Source organism: Ascaphus truei, chromosome 4, assembly GCF_040206685.1.
Source record: "Ascaphus truei isolate aAscTru1 chromosome 4, aAscTru1.hap1, whole genome shotgun sequence".
NCBI classification, from domain to species: domain Eukaryota; kingdom Metazoa; phylum Chordata; class Amphibia; order Anura; family Ascaphidae; genus Ascaphus; species Ascaphus truei.
Window position 1 is genome coordinate 346,619,051 of NC_134486.1, and position 24,593 is coordinate 346,643,643.

The following is a 24,593-nucleotide window of genomic DNA, read 5'->3' on the forward strand; positions in this document are numbered from 1 at the left end:
TTGAATGAGACATTTAATTCATCATGATATAAAGTAACATCCGTGCTGTGTGATAGTGATATAAAGGCGCTAACTCTATTAGTGTTCACTTATATTATACAGTGAATAACATTGAAATCAAATGATATAAAACAGTGAAAACGTGATGAATAGCGTGAAAAAATGAATTAAAACCCCCTGCTCAAACCCAGCTGGTAGGGACTGGTTCCACTAGTCCCACAATTCGTCGATATCCGTTTGCAATCCAGGGGGAGCATGAAAGGGAAATAAAACGAAATACAATCTAAGTGCAGACAGTTTGGTAACTTCTAGACTAGTTCAGTGATTAATCTTGGCTCGTATGTGTGGCCTACTTACAAGATGTAAGTCAAAAACGGGCAGTGTGACACAGTTGTCTATGCAGGGAGGACTTCTAATCCAATGAATAATGGAGACTTCCACTCTCAGCCAAGCAGCGGTGTATATAGAAGAGAAAAGATATCCATAGTGCAGACCAATCATAAAAAATGTGACTTTATGGGGTTTTAAAATTGAACACTTACAATAAAAACATTTAAATAATGCGTGTATCACAAAATTACTTTAACTGTGGAGAAGGACTTCTGCTCTGTTTGAATCTTAAACTATTAGAATGTAGAGTTTTTTTCTTGCCCTAGCTCACACCTGCCTAATTAATGCCAACATGACAGGTTTTCTAACAAATCAATCTGACTTTAGTCACTAGCAAGTATGTTACAAAAGGTGGGGGAGTGGGGAAAGTGAATGGACTGGGCGCTTCCCAAATAATAATAAATTGGTGTAATGAATAACACACCAGTGAATACACAAATAAACCTTACACCAAAAGGTGAATAAAAATATATAGTGTAAGAAAAAGCAGCTCAACTTCCTCTGGTGGGACAGTTCCAAGTCCCAGGATGTGAATTTTCTTTTCTTGGAGTTTAGTCACTAGCGGCAGGAATCAGATTTTTCCCCCGCATAATTCAGACAATTGTAATGGTTTAATTATTAATAAGATAAAGAGTTTCTTTCAAGGTTTATATAAAACCTATTGACAATAGTCATGATAGTTGTGGGATATTAGTAGACATGAAAGGTATATATAAAAAATGACAATACCACGGGAATTAAGAATTAATCTATACACACACAAATTTGTGAAATCTTGTGAAGCAAGTCTCTCCAAGTGCTCAAGGAAACTCATGCTACTGGTAAACAACTTTGAAAATAAGAAACAAGAAAAGACTAAACACTTAACAGAAATTGAAACATGGAATAAGTTACAAATTTTTATAAAATATGAAATACAATTAAAAGAAAATATTGACAGGTTTGCCAATGAAACTAAAGACAGAAAATACGAACAAAAAATGCATGGGATGCATTTGACTAAAAATAAAGCAGGGTTTACTAATGTGATAATAACAAAAAAAACTAGACATAACATACAGCGAATCATCCACAGAATGGGTGTCTGATACAGAAAACACAGTACTCTACAGATAAAAACAAAATAGAAGGTTTCAAACACCCAGAAATAGAGGCGGACATTATACTGAGACAAATCCTCAGGCCTATACGAACATGCTTCAACCTAGAACAACATTTTAAGGGGTAGGACGACCTCCACCACCCCTAAACATAGGACACAGAGAAACAAAGGGAACCAAGACCTATGCCAAACTAGGGGTACTTTACAGGAACAAATCCTCCCTAAGTCTCCTGGTCAGAAAGCGTATCGCACAGCAGATGCTAATGCCAATTATTGACTATGGAGACATAGTATATGGCTCGGCACCTCAAACCCACCTTAGCAAACTTGACACCCTCTACAATTCAATTTGTCGTTTTGTTCTCCAATGCAACTACAACACACATCACTGCGAAATGCTCAAAGAACTAGATTGGTAATCACTAGAGTCTAGGCGCAAAGTTCACCTTTCCTGTCTTGCCTTTAAATTCTTCATGGGCAAGCTACCCAGCTACCTGAACAAGCTCCTCACCCCTACCACATGCAGCACCTATCACCTGAGATCAGACTCCAAAAGACTGTTCATGGTACCAAGGCTCAACAAAGTATCCAGCCGCTCCTCCTTCTCTTACCGTGCACCCCAAAACTGGAACAACCTACCAGAGACTCTCACATCCACCACCAGTTTAAGTTCTTTCAAATCTAAGGCTGTCTCACATTTTAATCTGGTCTGTAACTGTTTCATACGCCCATAACATATATTTTCTTTAACTGTGCACGCAATGTCTTGTATATAATGTATACCCTGTTCATTTATGTAACCGTATTTGTAACCATGTATTATTTGTCTTACTCTGTGCCCAGGACATACTTGAAAACGAGAGGTAACTCTCAATGTATTACTTCCTGGTAAAATATTTTATAAATAAATAAATAAAATGCGTTGGGTTCATGTGATGTCACAATACGTGTGACACCAACACGTAGGTAGGGTGGAGAGGTATACTCATGATCCTATTGTAGTACTGGGTGGTTCGGCTCAATGTTTTTCCAGAGCTTGGGAAACCTGGAACTACAAAAGCTTTAGCATATAGATATATATATATATATATATATACCTTTGTTATGAGTACAACATTACCTTATAACTATTCATAACCAGGAAAGGAGCTATGTACAGATGCAGTGGCCGTTATTTTAAGGCATCATGGTGCCGTTTTCGTGTGCAATGCTGTACTCCACGTGGCATGAACGTGGCCAATCAACCCAGGCACACACGTTTACTGCGGTTGCTTTGTTTGAATTTTATGGATTGTGTGTAATTATATGCAATGAAATGAATGAATTGTAATGTGTACAGTACTGTGCTACTGTGCTACTGTGTCAATTTATTGTGACGCTAAAATCTCATTTTAAGCACTCGTCTGCACTCGTGTCTTAAGGCGGTACGGTTGGAAGTAATCCCGCGCCATCACATGGGTATTCCGAGATATAAACCGCGTGATTTCGTAAAATTATGGCCGCTGCATCTGTATTTATAAACTTTGAACTGTGAATTAAGGCAGTTAAAACTTTTCAGTATCTTTTTATGAGTGGCACTCAATCCAACAGCATGGCAACCTAACACAAGGGATCTATTTAGCATAAAAACATTGCTTCACCATGTATCTACCAAAATAGGGTTGGATTACAAAATCGCTAATGTTGGCCACCTGAAACCTAACTATAGCTCTAAAAATTATTGAACAGCTATTACACTATTTCTTCTTTTTGACTATAGCAAAAGAGGCAATGTTGAAACCTCCTATCAGCAACTACTTAAACAAGATATTTCTGTGAGGCAGATCACAGGCGGTAGCCATGAAAATACAATATTTAGACTAATAATGTATCTGCTTTCGTTCCAAAGAGCTGCTACTGTTTACTTTTGATATGGCCCCACACCCTGGAAACCATAATCAAATTATTTGATCTAAGTAGGATTATAAAAATCCTGTGCTTTTAATGGATCTTGATCTATCCTTGTAACTACAAAAAAATATATTTGATTCGAATAGAACTAATGAGCCACCTGTTTGTCCCTTAAGCGGCTTTTGAATTGTGTTCAGAAAAAGCAAGCAAAGCACTCCCTTTGGAAGAGACACAGCATCTAATTAATCCCGATACCTATATACTGATCTCATGAAGTAACATCAATCTCTAAATCTGAGTATACCCCCTCATGCCTTTTATTGTTTTGATAAGTTTCTTTGCGATGACTGTATACAGTATGTTACCCTCTTTTTTTTAGACTTATTTTTAATTTTAAAAAATCCTATCACTTTTTCACTTTACTCTACACTCATCGGGTACTTAAAGTGTGCAGCACAAAGGATATCTCTGCTTTTTTGGTTCACTGTATACTTTTCTGGTGAAAGGGGACACAAAAAACCATATAACTTAATCTAGCCTACCATAATCATATAATTTGATTTCCCTGTGCCTCACCACAAAACAGAAATAGGCATAAAGCAAAGGAACACAGCTTTTAGTGGAGAAGTATTTTTATTAAGTTTGTCAGACAAAAAACATAATGGGCATGTTTTGGTATTTACTTGCATCAGCAGTCTTAACAATATTTGAAAATATCCTTCAAAGCAAACATTAGTCACTTTCTGTAATGTACATATGTTAAGTTGACACTGTGTTTTTCTGGACTCTTGCTGTGTTTACCCCTTATTTAATTACTTAAATCATTTACTTGATTCTTTTTCATTTTTCCATAACTGGAAATTGTACATCATCCACATAGACATTTGATAGTGTCCTTAGGATAGGAAGGATATCCAATGCCATATTCAAAGTAATAAATATAACTTAAATGCATGTATAAAAACATTGTTTTTAAAGATCACACTGGGGTGATTATAATATACAAGAGTTTGCTAAATATATATATATATATATATATATATATATATATTTATATATATATATATATATATATATCAATAAAGGAAAGCGTGTGAATCAATAAAATAGAGGTTTATTAAAACAAAGTGAAAAAAATGGCAATAGCTTTAAAAGCAATAGCTTTTACAGGGGCCGATTGATGCGACGCCTAATTGAAGCACACCCAGAAGCAGAACCACTTCATCTGTTTGTCCGCAAGGCACTGGTCCCAGTCGTGAGTGTGGCTGAACTATCCATCTATAGCCCATGCCACAGTTCTCTAACGCGCATCTTCTAGCTACTTTTGTGAGTTGCCATTTTTTCACTTTATCTTAATAAAACTCTATTTTATTGATTTGCGCTATTGAGCATGCACTTTTCTTTTTTGTTTTAAATATTCATGAAGGAGGTGGTTGTTCCTGTGTTAAGCTGCTTGGAGTATCCAGTGTTTTTACCATCACACAATTTTTAAACTTTTTTCTTGCCATACATTTTTTTCTTTAAGTTTGATTGTCCATTTTAATTTTTATTGACAGTTTTTTCTCATTTTTTTCATTTTTTAATTCCTTTTCATTTTTTCCTACCCATTTTTTATTTAAATTTTTCAGTTTTCCTCTTGTTCTTTCCCCTTTTTGTTTCCTCCCATTCCTATCCCCCCTTTTTTGTTTTCATTGAATGTTTTTGTGGTTATTGTTTGCCCTTTGTCCTTGTAATTTTGTTGTGTTACTCTCTCTCTTTTCCATTATTGCATGGTTGGTTCATGCATTTTAGCCATTATTGCTATTTGTTCAAGTAGTGTTGGTTTGTGCTTATACCTTATATATTTATCGAGCCAATTATTGTTTTTTTGTTCCATACTTACAGACGAGACCACGAGTATTCTAAAGCTTGCCTTAAACTAGCCCGGTTAACTTCTGGGTATGTGTTGGGTGTAACCTGGCTAGTTTCAGGCAAGTTTAAGGCATTTCTGCATTGACTAATGACCCATAGGATTAACACAGCAGGGGTCCCTGGCAGTCCCATTCAGTTTGAATGGGACTGCCAGGGCCCCTGCTGTTAATCACCCCGCTGTTAATCTGATGGGCCATTAATCAATGCAGAAATGCTGGGTCTAGTTTAAGGCAAGTTTAAGGCATGTATCCAGCATGTACCTGGGTGTACCTGGGTCTTTTTGGCGATTGCCACTGGTTTGTGTTAGAATAACTATGGGCACTACAGTATATACCGAGCATACTTTAAGGTGTACATGGTTTCATCCCTATTTAGCAAGGTGCTGGAATTTTTCTTTGTTTATATATATAGATATATATATATATATCTATATATATATTTATATATATTTATATATATATATATATATATATATATATATATATATATATATATATATATATGTAGATATATATATATATTCTACACACAATCATCACATATTTACACATGTGCATTTATCATCAAATTCTAAGAGATACCCATTTTTGGCCCAGAGCCACAACAAGGTGCTAAACTTTAGCACGTCTTTACCCCCATTCTTTTGTTGATCTGAGGCATGATGTGTAATAAGATGTATCACTACAATAATGAAAAATGTCAAGCTAAAACTAACCAATTTAATTTTTTTAGTTAAGCCAACTCAATAATGTGTAATAAAGTGGTTGAAGGAAACGAGTTGTGGCTGATGGTTGGTAATATGAGGTAGCTTGTTAATCTCAGTAGAGATTAACTAAACTATCCAAAATTCAGTTGGGTGATTTTTACCGTACGCCCCTACAAATTAGATTTCTTGTGAAACTCCTCCTAGTATTATATCAAAAAGAAAAAGAGACACAGAATTTCCTATATGTAACAGTGTTTACCCCACCCTCTGGGACATCCCCCTGTTACCAGGTGTATGGTGCATGCTACCTGTTGACTCACAGAATGCTGAGTTGTCCACCAATGGTTGTGGGGACTGCAGGACAGGCTTCTGGGGTATATACCCGACATTTACTCCATGATACACAGTGCCTCCATCTGCCATAAGCTCCAGATGTATGGAGGTGATCTCCTATGGTACAAATGGTTACCAATCTCCCCAGTAAGATCACACACCAGGCAGAAGGTATATCAACTGGAACCGGCTTTATTCTTCTGCACACTCACAGTATCAGGGCAGTCACTGCCCAATGCAGTCACTGTTCTGGTCTCCAGATTTAGGATGGTCCCTGGACCTTCACTACGGGTCAAGGGTCCTCGCAACAGTCCCATCTCTTCCCTAGTCCTCTAGCAGGACCAGGGGAAAAGGTGATCACTCAGGCCCTATCAGTGCTCAGCAGTCCTGTGTGATACCTTGTCTCTCTCACGGTAGAGACAACTGAAGAATTTGGGGTTGCAACGCTCGTAAATACAGTAGGGGGAGGTACTAGGTCTAAACCCATGATTGGCAGATCACAGACCTAGTCTTACCTCCTCCCCTGTCACTCAAGGGAAGCTGCCTGTGTGGGGAAAACCCATAATTGGTACTGGCACTGCCTGTTATTACCAGGACTTGCATGACAGCGAGGGCATACTAGTAGCCACACCAGGTATGGCTACATTCTCCCTCTGGTGGAATCAAATGGTCCCCACTTGGAACCGAAATTTGGCATACCCTCCCTGTCACGGGAGACCAGCACTTTTAACACCTTTATACCCGGATCATTTGATTGAGCAAAGCAAGGAAGTAAAATAAATTGTAATTTATTTACACAGAATGACATATACACAATGTTAAACAATTACACTCAAAATACACTTACTGGGACAGGGGCAAACAAAATAAGTTGTTTCCAAAACGAAATCTTGAAAGGAAAAGTCTCTAGGAGCAATTTCCCAGGAGCGGGAGTTGCTCGCAAACAGAGCTGGAAACAGTCCACAGTCAGCGGTGCAAGTTGCCACCGCTGTGTACTCCGAAGGAGCTGCTTCGCTCATCTGCCTCTGTGGTATTGGTACTTGGAACCTTAGTTCTTACGAAATCCTGAAGCTTGTTACGAAATATTGTAGAATTATAGAACTGTAGATGGAACTGATTCCTGATGGACTGCACTGATTCTTATAGGGTTAAAACTCCTATACCTAACCTGTGCAGCCAATCACTCTGTTGGAATAATTTTTCCCACCTATCCCGGAGTTGCCAATACCTTACAAGCCTGGCAGAGGTGGCTTCTCATCCTGCTAAGGGCATGAGCGAACCTCACACCTTTGACGCTTTGCATATGAGACCCAACATCCTTACCTGGCGACACTCCTTATGGACGAGTCACAATTTTTTAAACTGCCCGGACTTCACACTAAGATGGGGGTACTTGGGTCATTCCGCCCACCCTGACACCTTAGTAGCTCTGAGCCTTTCAACTTCGGACTTTCCCAGACATTGCAGCGTTAAGCCAGCGGGATGTTTTAGAAGTCTGGAGCTGGATATGCTCAGCTCATTCACAGTACTTTACCAACATGCCTTTCTATGTGAGCGCGATCATAAAATGAGTTTTTCCCAGTCTGTGGTATTTTTAATGAAAGTCCAAATGGGCCTAACATGTTGGAACAATTAAATTTGCTGGACTTTCATTCACCAATTTTTATATAAACGTATAAAAGTTGCACTTTGCGAGTTTACATGTTTTAACTGAACAATGCTAACAGCAAGTTTCAGTGCTCTTGGAGCTTCCTAGCAAAAGTTAACTAAAAGCCGCATTCTATGCTGCCAAGCGCTGGACTTCAAAAACGTTTTCTTTACACTTTCACAGGAAAATATCTCTACATTATACACTCTAAACTTAGTAAATACATTTATCTCACTACCTTATACCTGATGGGAGATAGTCTGAACCCCAACCTGGGTTCTTGGGCTTTTGGGCATATACTGGGGAACCTTTGAATGTGAATGATTCCCCTGTCCGGTCTTACTATTCTGGTCTGTGCTGAAGCAGGGAAATCCTCGCTGGTTGACACGCCTGGAATAGTAAGACACACACACATTTGTATTGCAATATGGTTTACTTGCCATAACTGGGCTGCAGAGCTGACACTTCACAAATTCTCAATATGGGTCAGGGGCACCCAGCTGGGCATAATTCCTTTATTATTGGCCTGAGTACCCCCTCACCATCACAATCCCTCATCTGGGAACCTGGAACAGAATGACAAAAACAGTGCTGAACAATAGTAGTATGCTCACATGATATACATAGATAATACAGCATACCGCAGAGGTGACACATACACATTTTCTATAAAACACAGTACATCACAGTATTATATGAAGCAAAAATCATATTACTGCCTTAGAAATTATCCTGGTTCCTCCCAACATGGATAACATATTTACTATCTAATATTAATGCTGAGGGTCTGGCTTGCGTACCAAAGCACCAGTACTATCCGGTACTGTAACTGAAAATACTATCTTTGGGTGTCTTTCTGCGACATTTTCCACTCTATCCATGTAAATGGATCTGCCTACCTTCCACACCCCTACGAGATATGCTATTCTCTCCTCTAGGTGATAAAAGGTACTCTTAGCATGAGATGTGATATAGGCTCGTATAACCTCCTCCAGCCACTTCTCCCTACTCTCAACTATCTCTCGCATTATGGGTTCTGGCACTTATGGATATTCAAATCCACGTGACTGTTGATACCGTTGGACTACGTGTCTTTCAGCCCTGCTGATCTTTGTCAGTCTGCGACCTTCTGCCTGACCTGGCAACACCCAGAACAAAGGTTCCTGCATGGGTGGTTCACAGTACGTGAATATCACATCCTTTAGTTGAACTATCCCCAAGTGTATCTCATGCTCCCTGTCTTAGTGCTTAAGAAGTTTCCTCACGATCAAACTCTCCCTCAACCCACCAGTGGTCTACTATATCTCTGGCCTCTAGCAGAAACCTAATGCGGTGGATGTATGTGATGTACCCTTGGAACCTGGGATCCCACCAAGGTAAAGATTTTACTGGCGCTGCCTTTGTGGACCCAGAACATGAGTTAGTTTTAGACAAGAACACCGAAGTGTCTGAATTTACTGACATGGCATATTTACTCCCCCCAGAGGTTAAACTGTCCACAATATCATCCTCCTCTGACCCATCCCCAAAGTCCCAGTCCCGCCAGTCCTATAATGGGGTTGCTGGTTTCAGACGGCTTTTGTCCCACCTCTTAGCGCTCTTAGAAAATGAGGGTCACGCAAGCACGGTTGGGGCAGCACAGTAGGGTTTTGGGCTGTAAAGTCCTTCAAGTCTCAGTCAGAGTCCTCGATCTGAGCCCTACCCTGACTGAATACCAGATATATGTTCTCAATGTGTGGTTATGCAGCTAGCTGGGGTTTACGGCACATTACTTGATCTTGGTATTTGGCCATGTCCTCGGGGGGAAAATGTTGTTGTACTCACTGGATTCACAGCTTTCCTGCGACCCAGGTGTGCCCGAATATGGTCCATAAAGTGACCCACACCAGTGGTAGGTAAAGTGGTACTCACCAGAGCGGGAATTGAGCGTTCCTCATCCGCCCCAGTGGTTGCCTTCCTGCTGACATCATCTGATTCCGGCCTCGCGGGATCCTGGTAAAGGTCAATGTCCCACATTGGAAGTACGTCGACATCCAGTCTTTGCTTGGGTGTGTCGTCGCCATCCACGTAGGAGTCGGCACCGGATGGTACCGCCCCACCTGAAGTCTCCATCGAGTCCTGCTGAAGGTAAGGGCGTGGACTCTCACTGCTCTGCTGACCAGCCGGAACCCTGGGAATCGCCATATGGGATGCTGGTTCGCCGACCATGCCGATAGGAACCGCCACCGCTGGAACGCTCCTCCACCACTCAGGCTGCACCATCGTTGTCATCTGGACCAGACTCTGCCATCGCTCAGTGTCAAAAGGTAACTTCTGCTCTCACAGTGTCGGTAGGTGCACACACCGGTTGGCGAAGCACCATGGACACATGACCGCTGCTTTGGCTTGACAAGGGTAGGGACACATCTGCGGGGGAGAGATACTGAAGCATCTCGCTATCATCCATGGCAATCAGCAGGCAGCGTTCCAGCTCCTGCACCACTACCGGCAGCGGCCCCTCCTCAAATCGGGCAGTCACTTTACCCAGTTGCTCATAGTACAGTAAGTTGTTTCTGGCTATATCCGGCTCTGCTTATCACAGCTAGGGACACTGGTGAGCCCTTCCTTTCAGCCTCTCTATTGGTCGAGGGCACTATATGCTCAGATGTTTGTCATTTTAAAGCATACGTGTTAATATATATATTATTTTTTATTAGTGGTGTCTCTTGGGACCATAATGGCCCTTTAGTCATCATTTGATGTTCTGAGTAATACACTCTGCAGTCAATAGTGCAATTACTATACTATACAGGTAGAGTGCATTTTGAGAGGGACTCTTTTTTGTGTACCCAAGAGGGTATCACAAAGTTTCTGGTTCATTTATTGTAGAGTTGCAATAATGGTGGCTACATAAGTTTCCTTCCTTACATCAGTGGTGCGCAAACTGGGGGCGCGCCACCAAGGGGGGGGGGTGGTAGATTTGTCTGGGGGGTGCGGGCCATTGCAGAGGCCCCGCGCTAAATGCCTGGGGGATCGCGCGAGGCCTCTGCAACAAGGAAACTTACCTTGTTTCAGATGCGTCTCCATGGCAACGTGGCATCAAATGACGCCACTGGGTCATGTAATGTGCCGTTGCCGGTGTCAGATGACACCGCGGGTAACGTGAGGTCACGTAACCCCAGAGCGTCATTTGACGCATGTGGAAGGTAGGAGAGAGGGCGCGAGACTTGGGGAGGCCTGGCAGGGGGGTGCAGCTTAAAAAGTTTGCGCACCGCTTCGTTACATTATCTATATACTGCTGTCAAATCTCCATTTCCATGGATGATCAGTCCAATTTTATTTATCTGTCCAAATTTTCCACCAGTCCAGTACAGTAAGAACATGTGCCTATAGCATAGGAAAGAAAAGAAAAATATAGTGCAAAAACCTTTGTGTGAAAAAAATAATAATCTTGAAATCAATAATTTTATGTGAATGGTTACTGTTTCTCGACTGTTATTACTCACAATGGCTTATTTAGAATATCTGTGCCAATCAATAAATGAATGCATAGAGGTCATTTCTCCGAGTAGGAAAATTGTTATTATCATAAATATACCTGTAAGATGTAGCCAGCAATAACCATTACCCCCCCTCCTGCACTCAGATCCCATTGTATTACTTGTTTCATTAGTATGAAATAAAATATACAGTGTTTCATGAAAAACAAAAAGTACAGTATACCTTCTTATTATGTATTATTCCATGTACATGTTATTTTAAGTAACCCTTTAAACATGTTTTATTAAATATTAGATATTATAGTCCACATTCACTAAAAGGTGCTATTCCATAAGCCACCTTCTGCTGCCAGAAGACATCTTATGGCCCATTTGCTTGATGAAACACAAGAAGAGATGGGGGAGCACAATGTGAGGGGAATATAATATCTTTCACTGACGGTCAATGTGGTGTTTATACCTCTTTTGATCCCTCATAGAAAGATCAAAAAACTCCTTGGATGGGAGCTTGCGTATAAGTGTGTGATCACAGGGATTAGATGGAAAAATAAATAAATAAACTTACACGGCCTTGTGTAAGTTGTATCCCATCAAGGTTTCTTTTACTTTCTTTCGAGTCTTGCTTCTGGATGGTGGTGCTTCTTTCTTTCTGGTCCTTTTTCTCGTTTGGATAGGTGGACTCTTGACTGTAGTTCGCCTCTCGTGTGGATGTAAGTGTAAACAATAAAAGAAGGCAATTAGGCACATACATACACAGATCTGCTGCGGTAAGGGGGTGAAGCAATATAATATTGCATATATTGATAAATAATATTCCCCTCACACGGCCTAATGTGAGTGATCTCCTATATCCGTATCTTGTCAACACCCATACGGTTAACAGGTCTTCAGGTAGATAAACATATAACCAATGACCAGGGGTCAAATGTTCAAATCTGGTAGGAGGGGAATAGAGGGATATACCAAAATACTCACACGGGCCAGTGTGAGTACACACTCGTAGAGGTATCTTTGATACTACAGTAGCAATGATAGGAATGGTAGGTAAACCCCTAGGGGCTACATACAATCTCAAATGGACTCAGGGACACTGAACACTATGGGGGGTGATAACTTTATTGTAAACTAGCATAGAATAAAATCAGCAATAAACACTTAAAAACAATATGGGGATAGGAAATATAAAAACAAAGAAGCCACTGCTGCTTCTAAAGGGGAAGATAAAACAGCAAAAGGAATGTTCCCCTTTAGAAGCAGCAGTGGCTTCTTTGTTTTTATATTTCCTATCCCCATATTGTTTTTAAGTGTTTATTGCTGATTTTATTCTATGCTAGTTTACAATAAAGTTATCACCCCCCATAGTGTTCAGTGTCCCTGAGTCCATTTGAGATTGTATGTAGCCCCTAGGGGTTTACCTACCATTCCTATCATTGCTACTGGAGTATCAAAGATACCTCTACGAGTGTGTACTCACACTGGCCCGTGTGAGTATTTTGGTATATCCCTCTATTCCCCTCCTACCAGATTTGAACATTTGACCCCTGGTCATTGGTTATATGTTTATCTACCTGAAGGCCTGTTAACCGTATGGGTGTTGACAAGATACGGATATAGGAGATCACTCACATTAGGCCGTGTGAGTGGAATATTATTTATCAATATATGCAATATTATATTGCTTCACCCCCTTACCGCAGCAGATCTGTGTATGTATGTGCCTAATTGCCTTCTTTTATTGTTTACACTTACATCCACACGAGAGGCGAACTACAGTCAAGAATCCACCTATCTAAACGAGAAAAAGGACCAGAAAGAAAGAAGCACCACCATCCAGAAGCAAGACTCGAAAGAAAGTAAAAGAAACCTTGATGGGATACAACTTAGACAAGGCCGTGTAAGTTTATTTATTTATTTTTCCATCTAATCCCTGTGATCACACACTTATACGCAAGCTCCCCATCCAAGGAGTTTTTTGATCTTTCTATGAAGGATCAATAGAGGTATAAACACCACATTGACCGTCAGTGAAAGATATTATATTCCCCTCACATTGTGCTCCCCCATCTCTTCTTGTGTTTCATATTTATCAAGGGTCCAGGATAGACCCTAGTGGGGTAATTTGAGTCACACAAGGACTTTTCAAGAGAACTCCAAATAAGGTTGTATTATACCCTTTGTATCCTTAATACACATATCCATTTACTAAGTGACGGTTAGAGCTAGCACCCGAGTAACACACTACAACTCCATTTGCTTGATGCCAGGAGATATTTATGGAGTAGCACTGCAGAGTAAATATGGGTCTAAGTGTAATATATCTGAATCACATCATGTATTTACATCTTGTTGGTATTAGTACATTGGTCAACATTATGTTATATTCATTTGATTTCTTTTAACTATTTCTCTAGGGTGGGTGCCAATGTCCAATTTTCCTGTGATGACAATTATGTGCTTCAGGGCTCGAAGAGTATTACTTGTCAGAGGGTTACTGACACACTGGCTGCTTGGAGTGACCATAGACCAATCTGTCGAGGTAAGCACAATAAACACCTATTCAAAATTAAGTATTGTGGGCTAAGTTATACAGTATATACTCCAATAAGATTGTTGAGTCTGTTTTATTCAAAAATCTCATTTGACTGCCTCTTTAGGGTATAAAGAATGTGCCCCTTTGTCTAAACATACAGCTTCTTTCTTCTTTATGACAAAGAAATCTAGTACACTGTAATTCAATGTGTTTCAGAATTACATTTCTGATTAAGAAACACATGCCATTGATAATGTCGAAAGTCATAAAGTGCAGAAAAAATCTGTGGCTTTCTAATAATGCAGCTTCGAATTGAATTGCACTTTTAAGATAAAAAATCATTTACAAAGGATCAAATTCCAGCTAAGTAGTAAATACCACATGATTGCATCTCTGCATAGTGATAAAATATTTTTATATTTCCAAAAGGTTATAAAGCCCACAATCATATATTTGTGCTTACCATGTTTTTTCTGGGTACTTTTTAGACCATCATGTGTTCATTTTGAAACGGAATAAATGTACATTATTTTGCATACAGTATTATGCCACCTCTGTGAAAAAAACAATGTCTCACTTTGTTACTTATAGGCAATCTTATGCATTCTCTCAGTAGTAAATAAAAGACCAATAGTCCCCTCTTTATCTTAGTCTTGGCACCTCCCAAAAATTATGTTTATAAATTAAACATTTACGGCCATACTGTACAGTAAATTTTACTAAGCGGTGCTCAGATGCAAGGCACATAACTGACAACTTGACACATACTACAATTCATTGACACACAACTAGCTAGATCACAAAAAAGGATTCTTTGTTAAATTGTAATTACTCTTTTTGACACATTATTTTTATATTGTTATCTATGTAAACTCCTTGCATTAAATGTCTTATTTAAATTGTGAATTATATATGTGTTTTGTACCATGTCTACTGCTTTCATTCTTATAATGCATGTGCAATGATACAATGCATCTATAACTGCAGCATGTTTGTAATTAAATAATATATATGTGTATGTCACACTGGCACATTTTGTGCATATCAATACAGGCATACCCCGCATTAACGTACGCAATGGGACTGGAGCATGTATGTAAAGCGAAAATGTACTTAAAGTGAAGCACTACCTTTTTCCCACTTATTGATGCATGTACTGTACGGCAATCGTCATATACGTGCATAGCTGATGTAAATAACGCATGTGTAACATACTCTATAGTCTCCCCGCTTGCGCAGCTTCAGTACAGGTAGAGGGAGCTTGTATTGCTGTTCAGGACGTGCTGACAGGCGCATGCGTGAGCTGCCGTTTGCCTATTGAGCGATATGTCCTTACTCGCGAGTGTACTTAAAGTGAGTGTCCTTAAACCGGGGTATGCCTGTAAACAGATTAAAGTAATATAAATAAATATATTACGCTCAAGACCTTATTGTGAAACTTTGCTCTTAGATATACAGGGTATTTTGTGAGCAACTATGCTGTCGTTTTCATGTATTTTTTCTTCTTCAAGTTATGGTTAATTGATGGGTCAGTAACCTTAAACGAATTAACAACATTGTATTCCTCTAGGAGTTGTAATGTAAGACATTTTAGCGTAAACAAGTACAATTGTTTTTTGGCAGGGTTATTGCGTTGACTTCTGATTTGGCATGTGTCCTTTCTAGAAAGGCTAGCCAATATTTACATTAGATAATTAGCCCATTCATTCCTTTTCTTTGTACTTCAAAAAATCTTAACATTTCATTCATTCAGCAGTAGCAATTCCTACTAATGGAACCGAAACCTTTTAACTTATTGAGAGCTTTTAATAAAACATTGTATACATTATCAGAAAGAAAATGTTCACAACATACCTAAATTATACTGTATATATTTGTTTCATTATTTTTGATTGACAGAGATTATTTTCAAATTTGAATTCATCTGGTTTCCGTTTTTAAAATACATGATATAAGCAATAATATTGCTTATGTTATAGCGGTCCAAATAATGTGAGGAAAATCCACAAGCATCTCACAAACACTCTGCAGCATAGTCCATAGACGCTGTAATGGCCCATCGGATTAACACTGCAGGGATTCCTGCATTTGAATGGGATTTGCAGCCTGGTAGAATTCACACAGCGTGAGTCCCATTCAAATGCAGTGACCCCGCTGTGTTAATCTGATGGGCCATTGCATTGTCTATGGACTATTCTACGGATTTTCCCCAACATGTTCATGGAATTCCACAGAATCTGGGCCAAAACCAACCATTTCATCTGTATGCATGCATTTTAGGATTTTAATGTTTTAATGAAATACAATTCAAGATAAATGGAATACATCATTAAATCAGACAGTATTATTGGTATAAATATACTGTAGACAGGCATTTAAGTGTGTTTGGGTTTATTTTGAAAAATGTATGTAAAGTGTTAATACCATTAGGTTTGGTGTTTATTATGTATTTATTCTGGTAGCTGTTGAGTTTAAGCACCTTCCATGGTAATGAAGGACTAAGGCTAAGGCCCCGCTCCCAGAGTCAGCGCACCCGCACTGCTGACAGGCGGTGCGCTGAGATACACAGACCGCGATATGCGGTCTGTAGGGAGCGGGAGCCGGAGCGGGAGGTGGGCGGGTGGTGGGCGGTTTGACAGGGAGGGGGGGCGTGGCTTGAGCGGAGGGACCCGCTACTCTCCCCCCCCCTCCCTCCACGGACTCGGGCTGGAGCTGGAGCTTCGGTAAGTATTAAACACACACACACGCAGGCACTCATACATACATACACACACACACACACACACACAGGCAGGCACTCACGCACTCATACACACACACGCGCGCACACACAGGCAGGCACTCACGCACTCATACACACACACACACACACACACAGACAGAGGCAGGCACTCACGCACTCGGGCACACACATACACACACAGACAGGCACGCACACACACAGACACACACACAGAGAAAGGCACTCACCTGCTTTCACTCCACACTCCTCCCCGCTCCCCGAAGCCTCTCCTCCTCCCGCAGCCTCCCCTCCCCATTGGCTCACAGCCACACACGTCACGCGTCAAAGCTAGAAAACACCATTCTCTGGTGTCTCCAGCGGCTGACGCGCGACAGCGTGTAGTCAGCTGTGCCGCCAGTGGGGACCGGGACCGGCTCGCGAGGATTCCCCTGCTGGTGGGGAACTCGCGACATTGCCGCCCACGCCAACGAGCGCAGCGGGACCGAGGCCTAATGCAGCAAAACTGAGAGAAAAGTTCATTGCATCTGGCCAAACATCTCATTCTTATTTAGGGCAAATTGCATATAAACTTGCTTACCATTGTAATCCAAAGTTATTATGTGTTTTAGCTATCTATTCACTAAAGTGTGATAACCATTATTGCCTGCTTGTTAAATTTGAGTTAAGTGATTGGTTACCCTACTTTCAAATTTTATGAAGCCCCTGAACCAAAGCATAAAACCAAAAGAATATCATCTTAAAGGGGAAGCCCCATTTGACCATAATGTAATTTTCCTTCAAAATGTATGTAATTGGATTTAAGATCCTGTATTTAACCAGAGTAAGTGAGATAAGTCTGGAAATACAACAGCCCAGTGTAGTTTTCAGAGAGTTTCAGCCTCTTTTTAAGAGCATTGAGGATCCTTTTCTTGGTCTCAAAATAGTGCATTTGCACATTGGATCCTCTGGTGTCTCCTAAAGGGCATCTCTGGGTTTAGGAAGGTGATGAGCCCGGCCCATTCAAATTTATTCAGTCATATTGGGAAGCAAGAGTAAGAAAAAATTGGAGAGTTAGATTTTCAGGTCATCTATGTCTTCTGGGACAAGTTTAATCTGCAGATTATTGTGACAGGACCTGTTTTCGATGTCTTCTTGTTTACTTTGAAGTAATTCGTACGAGGCTTAGAGGTGAAGTACCTTCTGCTCCAGATCTGTGTGAGCAGTAGCAAGGTCATCAGTTCTGTGTTCCAGAATCTCCATCCGTTCTTTTGTAGCTGTTATATCCTGTCTCAGTTATTGCACTAATTTATCCAGCTCTTCTTGGTTAGTAAGTGGGAATTATTTAAATAGATATCTTTACTGGATGTTGGTACTGGGATCTCTGATTCATGTTCCGACTAAATTGTAATTTAGCTCCGCCTTGTGTGTTTCCTTTTGAGTTATATTTTCATTTGCATTGGAAGGTAATTCCACATCAGGGAACAACATTTGATGAGAGAGAAAGCAGGGGGGAGACAAGAGAGCAGGGGTGATGAGAGAGTTGGGGTATGAGAGAGGGGGTTAGGAAGGGGTGAGAGCGAGCGTGATAGAGAGAAGGGAGGGGAGCGGGGTGAGAGAGAGGGGGATGAGAGAGAGTGGGAGGAATGAAGAGGGGGACTGCAAGTACCACGCTTCTACCACTCCCACAGTTTAGGAACCTGGGTCTCAGAAAGCACACAGACAGCACCAGTACCTGCAACACCGTGGGGCAATAAGAGCTCACCTACCTGTCTCAGTCCCACTCTGGGCCTGCCAAACAGTGGACACCCACCTCCCTCTCACACAGCCCTTCCGTGGGTCCGACCTCCGCAATGGTGAGACTAAATCTTGGCTGCCATCTTGGATTGAGACACACTGGAAAAGTGGAGGTCCAGGAGCGCTCATTAGGCCACGAATACATGATAGGCCTGAGCCTCAAAGTATCGCCAGAAAAGGAGACCATAGATGGTTGCCACACTCGACGATCCAGTTGCTCTGCCTCCCTGGTACTGCCTGATACAGAACCTCTCCTCACTGTGTTGAGGGACCACCCATTCTACCCATACTGCAATCGGCCTCCATGACAGATGCCTCACCTTTGCTACAGCACACCACAGTAAAGTGGTTACTGGGATGACAATTCCTTTATGAATAGTTAGGCAGAGAGGGAGGGTGATGGCCCAAGAGCCCAACAGCGCCTGTGTGATGAATTCATCCACGATGCACTTAAGCTACAGATTTCAGATCTTTAAAATACTATAGATTTATATTGATTTATATTGTTTCTTTTTCACAAACTTGGTATTGATTTGTTGCTTGTATAATAAATTTCATGAAACAGTGTTTTTTCATTTAATTGAAAAATTGAAAAATTAGTTGGATGACTCTTGATTAAATGATATACTCGGTGGAGCATTAGCTTTGCATGGCCAAGACTCTTCCCATGGATTCTCCGTTGAACCCTGACAGTTTGAATCTGGATCCATGGTGTGATGTAGAATTTGAGAAGGAGCCAACGGTCAGAGCAGGGAGCAACCAGGAGAATAATAGGACAAGCAGGGATTGCTACAAAGTTTTTCCAAGAGCAAGCAGCAAGTCTGGGAGCTTCAAAGCTGCAGTGAAACAGAGAACCTGCCTACAGGGTTGCAAGCTTCTTATGAAGCACTGCAGGGTAGGTGGATTTTTATAGTTCGTTGAAAGTCAAATGGCGTAGTATAGCAGTTTACGGAGGGCCTAAATGGAATGATGCAGTCCCTGCGTGCGGGTCCTTACACTTACCTGATGGTTCATCTTTCTGCTGGTGCACACATTTTTGCATTGAAATCTTCTATAATGATCTTGAGGTGATGTAACAGATGTGTGCAGAGGTTTTTAGAACAGGAGACTTTTTTAAAGAGCAAATAGGCTTTTATTAGCTGGCGGGTTTAAACAACAAAAACACAGCTTCTGGTTCAGCAAAACGGGGTTAAAGGAAAACAAACAAAACAGGTCTCACTCCCATAGGAAGCACTGACTAGACCACAGTCAGGCTAGGATGGAAAGAGTCCCAATGCAGGCTTCTCTCCGCAGCGATAGAAATCTGCACATTTTGTGATCCTCAGAGAACTAGAAAGGACTGACTTAACATATCATGTACTCAATGCATGGTACCTATTAGGTAACTTGTATAGCGAATTTTGAGCAAGTAATTACACTCCTCCCACCGCCTAACTGGAAAAAGATCCTACCTGCTATGGTGAGGATACAAACACGTTCTAGTGTCCAGAAAATTAATGGCGTGGGTAATAATGGGGTCATACACATATTGATGAAGGGTCCTGGTGAATTATCCACGGTCCTTAGGTACTTGTGTGCAAGTTTTTGCGAGTGTTTCGCTGCTTGTCAAACTCCCACTTGCCCCCATTCTACCTCCATAACACATTGAAAACAAAATTATTATTAATAGCATTGATTTATGAAGGATAGATCATGCCAAACTAACCTTATTTGTTTATTTGAGGAGGTAAGTAGGAATTTAGACCAGTGTAATGCACTTGATGTGGTTCCACACAAGAGGTTAGTGTACAAAATAAAGCAAATTGGACTCAGAAAACATCTATGCACCTTGATTTAAAACTGGTTAAAGGATAGACAACAGAGGGTTGTTGTAAATGAAACTTTTTCAGGTTGGGCTGAGGTCATGAGTGTAGTACTTCAGGAATCGGTACTGGGACCACTGCTTCTTATCTTGTTTATTGATGAACTTGAGGTTGGGATTGAGAGCAAAGTCTCCATCTTTGCTGATGATACTAAATTGTGTAAGGAAGTAGAATCAGAGCAGGATGTAATTTCTCTCCAGAAGGACTTGGAGAGACTGGAAACGTGGCAGGTAAATGGCAGATGAGGTTTAATACAGATAAATGTAAGGTTATGCATTTGGGAAGCATGAATAAACAGGCGACTTACAAAATAAATGGGGATAAATTGAAGAAGGATTTAGGAGTGCTTGTAGACAGCAAGCTTAGCAATAATGCCCAAAATCATGCAGCAGCTGCAAAGGCAAACAAGACCATATCTTGCATTAAACGGGCAATGGATGGAAGGAAAATAAACATTAGTATGCCCCTTTCCAAATCACTAGTAAGACCACACCTTGAATATGAAGTACAATTTTTGGCACCACTCCTTAGAAAATACATTATGGAACTAGAAAGAGCCACCAAATTAATAAAGGGGATGGAGAATCTAACTTATGAGGAGAGGCTAGCTAAATTAGATTTATTTACATTAGAAAAGAGGCTTCTAAGAGGGTATATAATAACTATATACAAATATATTCAGGGGCAGTACAAGGAGCTTTCAAAAGAACTATTTATCCCAAGATCAGTACAAAGGAGACAGGGTCATCCCTTTAGGTTGAACGAAAGGAGATTTCACCAGTAACAAAGGAAAGGGTTCTTTACAGTAAGGGTAATTAAAATGTGGAATTCATTACCCATGGAGACTGTGATGGCAGATACAATAGATTTGTTCAAAAAAGGTTGGATATCTTTTTAGAAAAGAAAGGTACACAGGGATATACCAAATAAGTAAACGTGGGAAGAATGTTGATCCAGGGAATAATCTGATTGCCAATTCTTGGAGTCAGGAAGGAATTTATTTTTCCCCTTATGAGATATCATTGGATTATATGACACTGTGGATTTTGTTTGCCTTCCTCTGGATCAAAAAGGAAGTATAGATATAGGATAAAATATCTGTTGTCTAAATTTAGCATAGGTTATACTTGATGGACGTATATCTTTTTTCAACCTCATCTACTATGTAAATATGTAACTATGTAACATTACGGTATAAGCCATCTCCCGAAGATCCAATACTTGCGACTATTGGCCTCCCACGAGGGGAGACCAATGTCTTATGGACCTTCGGAAGATGGTGAAAAATTGGAATAATAGGGTAAGCTTTAAACAGAAATTCCAATTCTTTGTGATCAAGCACCCCTAAAATAGATCCTTTTACCAAGAGTGACCTAAGCTTGATTTTAAAGGGAACAGTGGGGTTGCCACTTAACACACAATAGGAGGTGGTATCGCCCAACTGGCGGAGGTCCTCTTTCTGGTATTCGTTCCTATCCTGCACCACAATGGCCCCACCTTTATCTGCCCCCTTTACAATGATTAAATTATTACTTCTAAGCGATTGTAGAGCAAATTTTTTGCCCTGTATAAAATTATTAATTATTTCTTTCAAAAGGAAAGGTATGGAAGGTATAGTCTTGTTCAATAAGCTTTTGAAATGTAGATAGACAGCTGCCTTTCATATGTGTGGGATAGAAATTAAATTTATTTTTTATTTCCGAACTCTCTCTGCCCAAAAAGGATGCAAGGTTCATGGTGTAAGATTGATCGTCCAAAAGGACGTTAAGATTTTGTAACCGATAATAATCATCAAACTTATACTCTCTTGTGATATCTGATATGTGCGAATGAAAGGAATCCCTGTTAGCAACTGCCAGGGATGATGTATGTTCTAAATTGTTTACAAATCCCTCCAACACACATGTTTAATCTTTTTTTACCATAAAACTTTTTTAAAGTGAGTTTACGCACATATTAGTGCAAGTCTACCACCGTGTCGAACACTCTAAAATTTGCATCCGTGGCAAATTTTAAACAATTACCTTAGATAGGTTAATCACCCCTATATCTTCAATCAGGAGTTATTTTTCCTCTTTTGGGGATGTTTTCTACCTGCTCTTCCTGCTTCGCCAGGTCCATCTGTGCTCCACAAGGTTTTTGAAGAGCCATGAAAAGTTCTTGACGCCTGCTCATTTCCTCTGTGGACAGATAAACAACTTCCCACAGTGCTGGAACTCATATGAGTTTATTATTACATTTTGGTGACACTAAAGGATATGTTTTTATTGTTCTAATTCATTATTTTGTTATGTTTCATAAAAAATATTTAGTTATTTCATCCCTTATGGGATTCTCCATTTTGTCCTTACCGGAGTGTTTGTCAATAAAGTTTGGATATTCAATTTGGACGCTCAGACGCACTGACATCACGCACAGGACGCTGGGGGAGGGGGGGGGGGAGGATTCCCCAGTGCAGAGCAGATTGGTGGCTGCAGCGCACACTGAGGGTTCATAAACACTCCGGTAAGATTGTCTTTTTTTTTTACCTTGATAAAGTGCCCGTGGTGGCATGAAACATGTTGGTGTGGGCTTTTGGCCCTGATCTCAAGATGATCCAATAAAACTTACAGATTTTTTACTACTTTGTGAAGCGCACATCTTATTCTACCTCACATGGGTATTGCTCTGCTTTTTTCTCTCTTCTTTTTCTCTCCACAGCAGTCCAGAAATGTTCTGGGTTGGAGAGAAATAGTCCCTGCATGATCTCTTCAGCAGTGCAGGGCATTTCCCTGGACTAGAGATCTCCCTGCAGTGAAAGCAGCAGGCTTTTTAATGGCCTTTAATGAACCAGGCAAATAAGACAGCCCTCTGAATTTAACCTACCAGTGCTGTCTCAGGCTCCTGTCAATAGGTCTTATGACGGGACAGGGTGACGGTTACAGGTGACAATTTTCTTTTTTGTTAAGTTTGTTGATTTTATGGTAGAAGTCTTCCACTTCTTTGTCCGTGTTACATAATGTTGGGGTATACACTTTATGAAGCATATCAAATGCTTTATCAAGTGAATTATGATTTTGACTGCTCTTTTTGACGAGCTTTCATTAGCTATGCTGTTTCTCCATCTCTTGTTAACAATGAAGCCTACTGCATTGATTCTTCAATTTTCTGTACTACAGTATTTAATATAATAGGTGTCCACTTTCTAGCTCAATGAGGCTTTCATCTTTTCTTCTACCTTCATTAAGGCCAACAATATCCCATTTAATCTTTCAAGCTTATATTTCAGTTCTTGCAGTGCTGCTTTATATTAGTGTTCAGCAATTGTAAGTAGTCAGATTGATGTTTGAAGGACTGCTTTTGTTTCACTTCAGGGGATTCATAGCACATCTGCCTTCATGCTTTTTTCCTGAACACTGTCAAGCCGAGAGACAATCAGGCCTAGAATGGCCAAAGAATGAGGGCCATTGCTTCTTGGTCTTTTATGTTTGGGTTTGAGGCCTGCTTGCCATGCCAGCCTCATTTCCATGTTGGCAAGTACCTTTCTCACTTTATACAGGTATATTTTTCATGCTTATTATGTTACAGTATGGTTGAACCTACTGTACCAGTACAATTGCCAATTGGGGAAGGCTCGGCTCAGTGTGTAAAGACACTGACGTTGGCATTGAGTTTGAAGCAGGCAAGCCTGGTTCAATTCCCAGTGTTGGCTCCTTGTGGTTTTGGGCAAGTCACTTTATCTCCCTGTGCCTCAGACACCAAAAACATAGATTGTAATCTCTACAGGTCAGGGACTGTCTCTCTCTGCAAACTGTCTCTGTCAAGCGCTATTTAAAACTATACAAGAACAAATTATTATTATTATTATTATTATTATTATTATTATTATTATACATCATCTTGAATAGCAATTGCCACCTTCCCATAACTTTGAGGCAGTGGATTAAGGATTTATATATTTGCCCATGTTGCTATTGACTTGAGACACTGAGTGGCAATGTCTTTATTACAATTGGTCTTAATAATCAGGACTGCAGCAGGGATCCACTGAGATGTGAGCACAGGCCAGAGAAGTGACTTAATTTGTATTTACAATGGCCAGATCCAAGTTAACTGATGGCTCATATCAAAACCTTGCCTAAAACAGTAAAGGCCATTATTTTCCCTTAAGTTAATTCATATCTACAAAGGTAACAATATATACAAATAATGGGGGTGAAAGAGAGTGAGAAGGGAGAGTGGGGAGA

At 40.4% G+C, this 24,593-nt stretch overlaps 1 protein-coding gene across 1 annotated transcript in view; it reads left to right on the forward strand.

The window, feature by feature from the left end:
• CSMD1 (CUB and Sushi multiple domains 1) overlaps positions 1-24,593 on the forward strand; it is a 2,556,145-nt gene that overhangs the window by 1,601,834 nt on the left and 929,718 nt on the right. Inside the window, exon 9 of the mRNA XM_075598211.1 lies at positions 13,871-13,995. Within this exon, the coding sequence (XP_075454326.1) occupies positions 13,871-13,995 (125 nt within the window). The remainder of the gene's footprint in view (positions 1-13,870; positions 13,996-24,593) is intronic.